Below are 14219 nucleotides of genomic sequence, written 5' to 3'. Positions count from 1 at the left end.
CTTCAAAACAGTGACTATATTAATCCCCCCCATGCCCGAAGCTGTGAAGGTGAAAGCCTTAATAGACTCTGGCTGCACCCGCTGCCTCATTAGCCCAACACTAGTGGGGAATCTGGGCATCCCATCCAGGAGACTGGAACAACCAATCTCATTTGGCCAGCTAGATGGATCCATAGCAGGGGGGGTGCCAGCTACCCTAGCCACTTTGCCAATACATCTCTCCCTGGGCAACCATGAAGAGGACTTAACGTTTGTGGTGACCCCAGGTATGGAATGCCCAATGATTCTAGGGATGGAATGGTTGAAAAAATGGAACCCCTGGGTAAATTGGAGGACGACAGAAATCAAATTCCCGAAGGGGGACCCTATGGACTTAAAACCCCAAGGGAGGCTACCAGAATCAAGAATAGAAAAAGCATCCATAGGAGAGGAAAAAAGATTAACAGAAATACCAGAGGAATATAGGGACCTTGCTGAAGTCTTCAGTGAGGAGAGGGCGAATGAGCTTCCCCCCACCGACCCACAGACTGTACCATTGAATTCAAGCCTGGGGCAAAACTCCCGAAGCCCAGATTATACTCCATGAGCCCAAAGGAGAAGGAGGAAATGGAAAGATTTATAAAAAAAAACCTGGAGAGAGGTTTCATTGAGCCAGCCAAGCCTAAAGTGGCTGCCCCGGTCCTTTTTAGAGAGAAGAAGGATGGCTCTTTACGTTTATGCGTGGATTATAGAGCCCTGAATACAATCAGTGAAAGCAACCTATACCCGCTGCCCCTCATGAAAGACATGCTGTCACACCTATCGAAAGGGAAAATTTTTTCTAAACTAGACTTAAGGGAAGCTTACTATCGAGTGAGAATCAAGGAAGGGGACGAATGGAAGACTGCATTTAACTGCCCCATGGGGTGCTATCAATTCAAAGTCTTGCCATTTGGATTACAAGGGGGCCCTGCAGTCTTTATGCAATTAATCAATGACGTTCTAAGGGAGCACCTGTTTAAGGGGGTCCTTGTTTACTTGGACGACATTCTTATCTTTACTGAAACAAAAGAAGAACACGTCAAACTTGTCAGAGCGGTTTTAAAGAAGCTGCGAGCCGCTCACCTATATGCCAAACTCTCAAAATGCGAATTCCACCAGGAAAGGATAGACTACCTAGGCTATCGCATATCCCCACAGGGCATTGAAATGGACCCAGAGAAGGTCAGAGCAGTATTAGAATGGGCACCACCCCGCACAAGAAAGCAACTACAAAGTTTCCTGGGCTTTGCAAATTTTTACCGCCAATTCATCCCCTCATTTGCACAGATAGCCTTGCCCCTCACTAACTTACTAAAAACGAAGGGAACACCCTCAGTAAAACCTAGCCAGCCACTAACATGGACAATGGAGTGCCAAGCAGCGTTTGAGAGACTAAAGAGACTTTTTTCTGCCGAACCAGTACTAAGGCACCCAGACATGGACAAACCCTTCATAATACAGGCAGATGCAAGTGATGTGGCAGTGGGGGCTGTGCTATTACAAGAAAATGATGATGCAGTATTGCAACCCTGTGCATATACATCTAAGAAACTCACGGAAACAGAACAGCGCTGGCCCGTATGGGAGAAGGAGGCTTATGGGATACGTTGGGCATTACTCACGTGGCGACAGTTCCTGGAAGGCAACAAAATCCCCTTCCAGGTATGGACTGATCACAAAAATTTAGAAGCCCTGAAAACTTCCAGGAAACTCAATCCCAAACAAGCCCGCTGGTCCCAGCATTTTCACCAATTCCAATTTAAGCTCAAACATTTACCAGGAAGAAAGAACTTCCTGGCAGATGCACTATCTCGCATGCCCCAATATAACAGCGCACGAACCACAGACTCTAGACCAATAATGGCAGAGTCACAACTGGCAGCGCCAGTAACCACAAGAACCCAAGCCAAAATAAAACCACAACTGGACAGCCAAACTGGGATTGAATTCAGAAAAAGTTTGGAAACAGATGATTGGTTCCAGAAAAACAAACATGTGTGCACAATGAGAGACGGATTGCCTTGGGTAGGGGAAAAGTTATATATACCAACAACTCAAAGACTAACTTTCATGCAACTTTGCCATGACACAAAATCAGCAGGGCATTTTGGATTTGTAAAAACTTTACACTTAATTAAACGGCAATTTTGGTGGCCATCAATAAAAAAGGACATAGAAAGTTATGTTGCCAGCTGCCCAACCTGTGCATCAGCAAAGAGGTTGCAAGGGAAATCGCCAGGGCTGTTACAACCAGTGGCAAGTCCCTCAGCCCCCTGGAGGGAAATAGCCATGGATTTTATAGTGGAATTGCCTGAAAGCAATGGGAATACTGTTATCTGGACAGTCACGGACCTATTTTCCAAACAGGTGCACTTTATCCCTTGCCAAAAAATTCCCACTGCAAAGGCCTTAGCAAAACTTTTCATCCAGCACATTTACAGATTGCACGGGGCACCCCAACGCATCATCTCTGATAGGGGAGTGCAATTTACGTCTGCATTTTGGAAGGAATTTTTATCCCTCTTAGGGACCACTCAGGGATTGACATCTAGCCACCACCCTCAAGGAGATGGACAAGCGGAACGCTGCCAGTCGGTACTTGAGCAATATTTGAGATGTTTTTTAAATTTCCAACAGAGTGATTGGACGGACTTACTTCCTTTTGCAGAAGTTGCCTACAATAATGCAGTCCACTCCAGCACAGGCTACACTCCTTTTCAAATAGCCAACGGCCAAAGTTTCAACCCTATGCCAGAGTTAACCCCAAAAGAACCAACGATCCCTTCACTGAAAGAATGGATGGAAAACCTACAAAACACCTGGCCAATAGTCAGAAAATCACTAGATGAAGCTAGGCGGGCATACAAAGAACAAGCCGATAAAAAAAGGGTTGAGCCTACACCATTCATTATAGGAGAAATGGTGTACTTATCTACAAAATACCTAAAGTCCCTACAGCCCTGTAAAAAACTTGGACCAAAATATATAGGACCTTTTCCAATTAAAAGAATCATAAATCCAGTAACAGTAGAATTAGAATTACCCAAAAATCTCAGGCAAATACACCCAATTTTTCATTGCAGCTTGCTGAAAAGAGAGCATCAGTCACCTCTACGGCCAAAAATCCCCCCCCCACCACCTCCAATCATGGTGGAGGGGGAACAACACTTCGAAATAAAAGAGATCCTTGACTCTAGGAGATATCGTGGAACAACTCAGTACCTAGTTGCCTGGAAACACCTCCCTGCCTCACAAAATGAGTGGGTCCATAAACGTCACGTCAGAGCCCCGAAGCTATTGAAGAAGTTTCACACAGAGTATCCTAACAAGCCTAACTAAATTTTTTACTTGTGTTTTCTTTCAGGTGGATCTCTCTTATTGTTAAGAGGGGCCGGATGTCAGAATCCAATTATATTTCATCTTTAATTATCAAACATAGAAACTCCCAATTCTGCCTTCTCTGGATTCTGCCATAAGAGGGAGAAAAGGGGGAGAGCAAAGGGGCTTTATGGCCCTCACTTCCTTCAGCACACTTCAAAGGACTGAATGTGTGTTTATTGTGGCCTCTAAGCGTTAACATATCAAAGAAGAGTAATTGCCTTTCATGTAGTTATCTGAAGTCTCCATCCAGACGGAAGAAGAAAGGGGATGGAATTGTGATACTTGAAACTATCACTGGAAGGGGGGTTGATTGGGTGGGACTACTGGGGAACCCCTTAAAACCTTGAATGGGAGAGCTTGAACCCCAAGTCCTGTCTAGCATGCCTGCAACCATTTTCTCTTAATAAAGGATTCCTGTTGGAAGAATTATTCCAAGAGTTCTGTCTTCTTAAGATGCAAAGTGGGGTGGGTCCTTACACAACCTTTCCTTATATGTTTTAACCTCCAGTCCCCTAATCATCTTTGTTGCTCTTCCCTGTACTTTTTCTAAAGTCTCAATATCTTTTTTACATTGTGGTTACCAAGTGTGGCCTTACCAAGGCATTGTAGAGTGGTATTAATACTTTGCGTGATTTTGATTCTATCCCTCTGTTAATGCAGCCTAGTACTGTGTTGGCTTTTTTGGCAGCTGCAGCACACTGCTGGCTCATATTCAAGAGATTGTCCACTAGGACTCTGATATCCCTCTCACAGTTACTACTATTGAGCAAGGTACCCCCTATACTATACCTGTACATTTGGTTTTTCTTGCCTAAATGTAGAACCTTACTTTTTTCACCATTGAATTTCATTTTGTTACATAGCGCCCAGTGTTCAAGTCTGTCCAGATCCTCCTGTATCCTAAGCCTGTTTTCTGGAGTGTTGACTATTCCTGCCAGCTTGGTGTCGTCTGCAAATTTGATGAGTTCCCCATCTATCCCCTCATCCAAATCGTTGATGAAGATGCTGAAGAGCACTGGGCCCAGAACAGAGCCCTGGGGCACCCCACTACATACTTCCCTCCATGTAGATGTGCTTCCATTGAGGACCACATGCTGAGTACAGCCGGTCAGCCAGCTACGGATCCATCTGGTGGTGATGCTGTCTAACCCGCATTTTTCTATCTTATCAAGTAGTAGGTTGTGATCTACTTTGTCAAATGCCTTACTGAAGTCCAAGTAAATTATATCCACAGCATTCCTCTGGTCCACTAATTTTGTCACTTGGTCAAAGAATGCAATAAGATCTGTCTGGCATGATCTGTTTTTGACAAACCCGTGTTGGATTTTAGTAATGACTTGGTTTTCTTGTAGGTATTCGCTGATTCGTTGTTTGATTATCTTTTCCAGAATCTTTCCAGGTATTGAGGTCAGGCTGATAGTCTGTAGTTTCTTGGATCCTTTTTTTCCTTTTTTGAAGATTGGAACTACATCAGCTCTTTTTCAGTCCTCTGGTAGTTCCCCAGTGCCCCAGGATCTTTGAAAAATATAGTTCAGTGGTTCTGAGATCACATCTGCCAGTTCCTTGAGAATCTTGGGGTGTAATCCATCTGGTCCTGGTGATTTGAACTCATCTAGGCTGGACAGGTGCTCACTTACCATTTTCTTGCCTATCTTAACTTGTGTTTCTATTCTGTTTTTTATGGCACTATTTTTGATAGGTTGGTCTGTTTTTTCCCTTTGTGTAAAGATAGATGCAAAAAACAAGTTAAATAGTTCTGTTTTCTCCCTGTTGCTTGTCACCTTCTTGCCACTTTCACCCACTAATGGACCAATCATTTCCTTCACTTTTTTCTTGTTTTTTACATGTTGAAAGAAGCTTTTTTTGTTATTTTTGACTTTGGTCACAAGTCTTAGTTTATTTTGAGCCTTAGTTTTCCTCACTTCAACTTTGCAGGCTCGGGCTATTTGCTGATATTTTGACTTAATTATGTGTCCCTCTTTCCACTTTCTATACTTGTCCTTTTTATCTTTCAATTGATCAGAGCGTTCTTTGTGCAGCCAAGCTGGTTTCTTTTGAGAGCTGTTATTTTTCCTCTTTGTTGGTATTGTGCTAGACTGAGCTTTTATTATCTCACTTTTTAAAATTTCCCAAGCCTCTTGAGTTGTTTTCCCCTGGAGAATTCTCATCCATGGAATCCTTCCCAAGCCCTCTCTAGGTTTATTGAAATTAGCTCTCTTGAAGTCCAAGACTCTGGATTGACTCTGTTCTATTGCTTGTGCTTTCATAATGTTGAATTCCAATATTGCATGATCACTTCCTCCCAAGGTTCCTATGGCTTCAACACCTTCTATCATTTTATCTCTGTTAGTGAGAATTAGCTCCAAAATGGCTGATCCCCTAGTTCCCTTCTCTACTTTTTGGGAGACAAAGTTGTCTGCTAGGTTTGTCAGGAATCTGTTTGATCTTCCACTTGGTGCAGAGTTTGTCTCCCAGTTGATGTCAGGGTAGTTAAAGTCCCCCATTACTATTGTGATGTGCTTCCTACATACCTTAGTTAGTTGACTAGCAAAAAGTTCATCTATTTCCACTGTTTGGTTGGGTGGCCTATAGTATACACCTATGGCAATGTTGTTCCCCCCTCCCCTTTTATATTGACCCATATGCATTCAGGACAGTTTTCATCATTGTTGTGCTCTATTTCTGTAGAGATGTAGTTATTTCTTATATAGAGAGCAACTCCACCTCCTCTTTTATTTGGTCTGTTTCTTTTAAATAATTTAAATCCCTCTAGCTGTGTGTTCCATTTGTGGGTTTCATCTTACCATGTTTCCGTAATGGCAACAATATCATATCTGCCCTCATTAACCTGAATTTCTAGTTCACCCTGTTTGCTGTTCATACTCTGTGCATTGGTGTATAGACATTTGAGTCCTTTATGACTGGCCCTGTGTTTACTTTCTACATAACCTATGTGGTGCCTGAGTTCCCCTATTGTCTTACCACCTGTTTGGTTAGTGCACTTTTTGTGGCACTCGCTATTAAAAGCTTGATTTTGCTTGACAGCAAGGTTGATATTCTTGTCCACACACACACACACATCTTTGTTACATGCACTGATAGCCCTATAATTTTTAGATTGCTGGGGACAGGGATGTTCTGTATCAATTAGCTCACTGCCCCCACTGTTTAGTTTAAATATTGCTTTAGTTTGGTTTCATTTGTATAACAGTTTTAATAACACTACAGTGATCAGTACCATGTTTCTTTTATTTGTTTTTCAAATTCTGTGAATTAAGGGACAATCCAATGTATACTTAAGACATTCTTTCTTGGCCAACTTATGAAATATGTTAAAAGTCTGCGGTTTCCATCACAGCCAGCATAATAACCTAATCAAGATGGAGAAACTTTGCACATAGTAAGAGAAACGTATTCCCTCCCTTTCCAATCACATAATTGACAAAACCAAGTATGCATATGTTTTAATTTTTGTGGAAGCTTCTGCCCAGGATGAATGGAATTAGGCAGAACAAACAAAATGCACTATGATTTTCATCTTAATAACTACATTCTCCATAGTTCGGCCACAGAAAGCCATAATAAAGAGTTTTATAAACACTTACAATATTTTCACAGAAAAATAAGATGGTTTCAAAACTAAATTAAATACAAATACATGTGTTTCTAAAACAATATTTATGCTGTAAAAGTTCATTTTTGGAAATCTATTTCACTTTGGCATTATTTAACAAAAGAACTGTATCAATTTATTCATGCTTTTTAACCATTAAAGATAGTATTTTGTGACTCATAAATAAGTTAAACCTACCGGTAATCCATTTCTCAGCCACCGAATTGTTGGAATAGGCTTGCCTGCAGCTATACATGGCCAATAGAATTCACTGCCAATATCTCTTTCGGTATCATTAATATGTTCCACCCATTCTGGATATGCTGAAAGACGAGAGAAACAGCTTTTCGTGTATTATATGCATGCTTAAACCAGTTTTTTCTAACCCTAATAGCCAACTTCATTCCTACTTACTTTTTAAAACTCTAATTAATAAATAATCCCACATCAAAACCCAACATTCCCAGCATTTTGCTGTAACTGTAACAATAGTTCATTTAAAAGCAAATGTTTATGTTTTTCCCTTGAAGCACCTCAAAGAACGAATAAAGAATATATGAGTTTGAATCTTGTTGATGCTCATTCACACAGTGGGTAATTATGATTTCCTATTTTATCCAAACCAGGTCTGGTGACTGTATGTTAACAAATGGGATCTAATGACATGCTTAATGACATGTCCTTTTTACTTCTGTTTCTATTCCACCAAATCTGCCACAGATCCCAGACAGTTAACAAATGGAAATGAAAGTTTTCATTATACAAATACATTTAAAACACCCACAGTCAATAAGCTATTTAAAATCATGAATTTTAAACATAATTCCTTAATAGACAGAATATTAAGAAATCAGCCCAGTAAGAATCACAGCAATAGAACTAACAATGGTGGCAAAAAGGTAATTTGCAAATGCTTTCTGGATGTCATATACTAGAAAGATCTGAAAGAGAAGCTAATTGTGGATTTAATGGAAGCTATTCCATAAAATTAGAATCATACCAAAGAAGTAGGCTTTCTAGTTTTATTCTTCTTCACATTATGAAATTGGGAAATAACTTGCCTTGTCCAAGACAAGAGTATAAGTTGATTCAGTAGGAGAAGAGAGTCCTGCAGCTATCTAGTTAAAATTTGATAGCATAATTGAAGTTACTATCACTCTGGTTAACATACATATCTCCTTAAGCCAAAACGTTTTATTCCAACCAGGCACACTTGAATTAGTTTTTGGTGAATGCTGACTAAGGCTGACATAACCTCAGTATCAAGGTTCTGACTTATGAACCCAACCAAGCAAACACTTCAAGACATTCCAATCTCTTAATATAAAACTTTATTGAGTACATCACTTCAGCACTAATGAAAGCAAAACCAGCTCTGGCAAGACCCCTCCCAAACCCATATAGTAAAAGCATTGAATTCTCCCTCTTCCCTTTGGGTCAGGTCATGTTGCCCAATCAAGTAGAAAAATATTGTTATTAGAAAACATTTTTAGGCCTAGCCAGATACCCGGTATAATGTCCTTGAGTCTCACAGTCTGGCTTCTTAATCTTTGAAGTCTGCATTCCAAACCTCTCCCCTCCCACCAAGTTTGTTGGCAAGTTGAGAAGCAATATTTGTTGCACCAGCAAGACCATGCTTCAAAACTTGACACTCAGTTTCTACATTAAAGAGATGTGCTGTAATATGCTGATTGGTATTGTTGGAGATTCTCAGTCATCCAGGTCATAGCTGTCCCAAAGGTGCTTTTTTCAAGAGGCAACTGGATGACTAAGAATCTCCATAGACATTAGCTATGCACTTTGGGATGAACACCCTCCGAATGATGCAGAAATATGAATGGATTTCCAGAAAAATTGCAGACTACAGGAACCATTTGTTGCTTCCATTTGAGATGCAGACAATACAGACAACCTGTGCCTGTGTTCAACAGTGAAGGGACACAGGGCAGAAACATCCTGCAGAAAGCACAGCTCCAACTTCTCAATGACTCAGGTGACCCTGAGAACACAGATAAACCACCAAGTGGCCTCAACGACTCTCTAAAAAAATGCAAATGCAAATGGCCAACTGTCTGCAAAGAATATAAATCCTTCCATTCCCCACCATCCAGTCAGAGCTGAAGGAGTTTCTTGGATGAGAAGCAAAATGTCTTCAAAGAAAAACACGTAAATCCAATTCCCTTTTGAAAAAAACTATCTTTGGCACATGCTGATTGGTACCTATTCTTTTTTTCCCCCCTCTTCTTTGTATTTCATAATGCATTTTTTTCTCCAAAGTATTTTTAAAAATGCTAAATTAATATGATACAGTAAAGCATGCTGAGTATTTTGAGACACTATATTTTGGGAGAAAATGTTTTCAAAATGCATATATTTATATAGTCTATGAATTTTTTTAAAGTGAAGATTAATACAGAAATAGGATAAATTGTTTTTAATAAATGAATATGCAAGAAACAGAAAAAGCGTAAGTCAGTAACAGATTAAGAACAGAGTAGAAATAAATCTCACTGTATGTTCTATACTAGCATAAAGAATTAATTTTTTTATACTTGCCATTAGAAGTAAACCCAAATGAATGCTTAAGTCACATGTGGCTAATTAAAAATTGGGATAATGTTTGCTCGTTCAATTTATTGCACATTCTTTATTGTTGTTAATTGCAAAGTCGTGTCCGACCCATCGCGACCCCATGGACAACGTTCCTCCAGGTCTTCCTGTCCTCTACCATCTTCTGGAGTCCATTTAAGTTCACACCTACTGTTTAAGTGACTCCATCCAGCCATCTCATTCTCTGTTTTTTGCTGTTTATTGCTCATTCTACCTTTAGTTAATTGATCTGAATGTGATTCTGAATTGTGTCACAGTGCAAAATGTTGCATTAATTTATGAAATTTTGAAAAACCAACCCTCTAAAATGATATGGGATAAATATGTATAAATATATTTTTCAGTAATGAAATGCATGAAGAAATTCTACTTACCTTGAACATACACTTTTGCTGAATGTTTATCTTTTCCTCTGTAATTTTCAGCTTCACATTCATATATTCCTTCATCTTCAAACTGAATATTGAAGATCTTTAGGACTGCACCAGACATGCTTATATCTGCACTGCTTGGCATTGGTTCAAGATATTTACTCCATCTAAGCTCAGGAACAGGGCTTAAAGAAAACAGAGCATATTTTAATTCAGCTTTGATTAGCTGTTGGATCTTTCATTTATTAGGTCACTTCAGCTTCTGCTTTCCTCTTCATGTTTCATAATTACAAGAGAGAGTTTCCTAAGCTGAAATTTCACTTAGCTGTTGTTTTATTAATGATATATTAAAACAATATTTCCCTTTGTCAAGTAAGCAGGTTTTACAATGTTGTTTTAATGATATTCTTCTACAAGAACCTGAATCACAAAATAAATTGAATTCATAATAACTGGATAATAAACTGGGGAATGTTTGGCTAGTTTTCACTAAGGGCAATTTCATTGTCACTTTCGATGCTTTTTTGTAGCTGTAATGCTAAGCCATACCACATTGGTAGCCATATGCATGAAGGAGAAACATGTTAAGTTTATATATAAAGCTGACTTAAGTGCAAAGAATGAGTGATAGGAAGCACTGAGAACTCTTTCAAATTCATGTTTTGGGATTACTTCTGATAGCAGAATAAAGCTAATCATTTCTTGCCAAAATAGACCACATTTTGCCATGTATATCACTAAATTCAAGCATACGTACTTTCCAAGTGCAAAACATTCTAGCGTCACATTTTGTCCTAAAAGTGCATATGTATCTTTGAACTTCACTCTGATATCTGGCACATAGCCTTTTGATCCTAATAAGAAAAAGTAATAAAATAAATAATTTGCTAGAAAATGAATACTTAGCACATATAATATTTGAAAATATTATTTCCTTTAAAAAAAACTTGGAGAGAGTGTGAACAGAAATGCATTTCTAAAATGAAATAATTGTAGGAAGCAGGAAGAAAGGATCACATACACTTATTCTACTATCAGTTAAAAATGGATTTAACTCGTTATAAAATGTCATTACCACACCTGGGACAACACTGGAGGCTAAGAGATTACATAAATTCTAACTGCTTTCTTTTTTTTTTAATTGAAAATTTTTAAAATTTTACAAAAAAAGAGATTCCCCTCCCCAAACCCTCCCAACCCCCCCACCCCTCCCCCAACCTTCCCAGAGCTGAATACAGGCTTAGTTAAAACTTAAAAGAAAAAAATTTAAACACATGTACACCGTAAACAATTAATTACAATAATTAAACAAATTATAATATACTTTAAGACCAATATATAAAAAGCAGAAAAAATTAGGATTACAATCATTAGACAAATTATAAAATACTCTAACACCAATATAAAACTAAGAAAATAATAATAATAATAATAATAAAAAATTAAAAGAAAAAAAAGAAAAAGAACCCCCCCCAAAAAATTTAATAAGAAAATTAAACCACCCTTAAAATTTTATGAGCTTTAAGTGTAAATTATTCAGAAAAAAACTAAACATTTTCTAATATCATACTTATATTATTTAAAGTTTATCCATCATTCTTTATAAACACCCTCAAAAACACACATATAAACATTACTTATAACATTGAAATTCCCTTATACATATTTAAAACAAAATATTCCTTTAAATGCTCCTTAGATATCTAAACATGCACTACCTATCTAAAATTTTCATTCAATCTCCATACTATCATACTTATATTATATAAAATCTAATCTATCCCTCTTTCTTTATCCTCAAACACAAAAATAAACATATAAAGGTTAGTTATACCATTAAAACAAAATATTCTTTTGAATACTCCTTAAATTACTAAACTTAAACTTCTTATCTAAAATTTTCATTCGATCTCCATAATCTTCTCTCCTCTTTACCAATAACCAATTCCATCCACAGTGAACTGTAATCTATCAGTAACCTGAAAACAATCTATACATTCTTTATCAATCTCTCTTATCCAAAAACCTCAAGAGAAGTGCTTGGAAATCTGCCCTTAAAGGTTGCTCCAAAAAGTTTATGGATCTTGCTTCTCCCGCAGACTCAGAAACAAATACTTGTGAGGCTTCCTTAACCTCCTTCTTCTGTTGCTCCTTTTCTTTGCGTTTATGTGTTACACGAGTTATCCTCTGCTCCTTCATCTCAACTTGTTGAGGCCCCTCAGTCTGAAATTTCTCAGTTTTCATCAATATAGGCTCTTCAGACTGCAATTCTGCCTTCTTCTCTTCCAAAACTTTAAACATGATAGGTGGCGATGAACATACCTCCAGGACCGAAGTATAAAACTCTTTTGCTTTGAAAACAGTATTAAGTCTATAACGTGTCCCCAGATAATTCACCACCATTCCAGTCGGGACATCCCATCTGAACAACATTTGCCTCTTTTTAAGTTCATCTGCTAAAAAAGCAAACTCCTTTCTTCTTCTTAAAATTTTAGATGGGATCTCCTTTAAAATTATAACGTCTTGTGAAGCAATCTGAAACCTCTTATTGTAAAAAGCTTGTATAATTTTATTGCGCAGGGATCTTTTCCCAAAATAAATTACCACATCTCTTGGCAGATTTCTTTGCTTTGCCACCACAGAGTTAACTCTAAATATTTTTTCAACTTCACTAAATATTTCCTCTTTTTCTCTGTCCAGAATCACAGCAAAGTCATTTGCAACCATCTCTCTCAGATCTCCTTGCAGATACTCTCTCAAGCCTCTAATTCTTAAAGCATATTCCATTTCTCTATATTGAAGCATAAGAATCTCATCTTGAGAATTTTCCATCTCTTTCTCCATACCTTCAAATTTTCCCTCCAACAGCTCCACTTTGTCTGCAACCTCTTCTACACGAAAGTTTAACTTTTCAAGAACAGAGGCAAATCCTTTTAAAGCCAAAACTATATCTTGCCTCAGAATCCTATTATTTTCCGCTAAAATCTCTTTCACTTCTCCCCTGATTTGAGATATAGCATTTCCCATTATGTCTTGCAAATCCTTTACCATTAATAACTGTGCCAAAGGAGAGGGTGAAACTATTGATTTAGATTGTTGCACTGATGATATCACTGAAGAAGAAACCACCTTAGGAGCTGTGGGAATTACTGGACGCTTTGGAGCCATCTTAGAAAATCTTTACTCCTTCTTAAAAAATAGGAAGGGAGGAAAAAAAAAGTTAATCAAAAAAAAAGAAAAAAAAGGGAGATTAACTCCAAAAAATCAAAAACTCCTTCAAAAGGAGATCATTATAATAAGAAGAAAAAAGTTAAGAAAAAGAAGGAAAAGGAAAGAGAAAAAGAATAATTAAATAGAAAAAATCCATTCCGTTATTTTTTAAAAGTACAAAAAACAAAAAAAAATCCTTCAAAAAATAAAAAAGTTAAACAAAAAGGGAGAATAATCCTCCTAAAATCCAAACCCAACATCAAAAAATCATTATAAATAATCAAATCCGTTCCATTCCGTTCCAGTCATTTTAAAAAAAAACACCAAAAAACCTGCCGATCGCCATTTTACTTTCCCTTTCAACAAAAAGAAAAAACAAAAAGAGGGAGTAAAAGTAAATCTTTAAATTTAAAATCCAAATAAGATCGGAAAAAACAAAATCCTCTATTCAGCTCTGTCCGCTCTTTTAAAAAAACTCACCCGATCACTTTAATCGCGGAGGTGGTTGCAGCGGCTTGTTTTGTCCCTAGAGACAAAAACAGCTGGGAAGCGGAGACAATCTGAACTCCGTGGGAACACTCTTTTCACCCCCCAAAAGAAAACCTTGGGGGTGCATCAGAGGCTCTACCACTATTCAGATGATACTCTCCTCCCTCCCTTTGCCCGGGAAGGAGGTTTTGAACCGCAGAACAGCTGATGTCTGCTGTTCATAGCGGTTCTAACGCTTTCCCAGGAGGACGGCTACAAAGTAGCCGCCATCGCGCGCGCGCAGATCCACCGGAAGTCTTCTAACTGCTTTCTTGATAGACTTGTATAAATGTGCAAGTTGAAAGATTTAACCAGAACAGAATAGGAAAATCTTTAAAATTGACCAAATCCCAATATTTCATTTAACATTTACATAATCTATTTCTTACCAGGTAACCAAAAATGTTTTGAGAAAATTAACTATTATATTGCTCCCGGTATTCCTATCTTTCACATGTCAAAAATGTAAACATACTCATATTTGA

General features: G+C 38.0%; 1 protein-coding gene across 7 annotated transcripts in view; it reads right to left on the bottom strand.

Moving 5' to 3' along the window:
• CNTN1 (contactin 1) overlaps positions 1-14219 on the bottom strand; it is a 370454-nt gene that overhangs the window by 123848 nt on the left and 232387 nt on the right. For all 7 annotated transcript variants that reach the window (XM_039340676.1, XM_039340675.1, XM_039340674.1 and 4 more), the window contains 3 exons: positions 10754-10850; positions 10000-10181; positions 7214-7338 (listed from right to left, as the gene is read on the bottom strand). In XM_039340676.1, coding sequence (XP_039196610.1) covers positions 7214-7338; positions 10000-10181; positions 10754-10850 — 404 coding nt within the window. The remainder of the gene's footprint in view (positions 1-7213; positions 7339-9999; positions 10182-10753; positions 10851-14219) is intronic.

This window comes from Crotalus tigris, unplaced genomic scaffold (assembly GCF_016545835.1).
Source record: "Crotalus tigris isolate CLP2741 ecotype Arizona unplaced genomic scaffold, ASM1654583v1 scf7180000017753.6788120, whole genome shotgun sequence".
NCBI classification, from domain to species: domain Eukaryota; kingdom Metazoa; phylum Chordata; class Lepidosauria; order Squamata; family Viperidae; genus Crotalus; species Crotalus tigris.
This window is presented reverse-complemented; position numbering and strand designations above follow the sequence as displayed.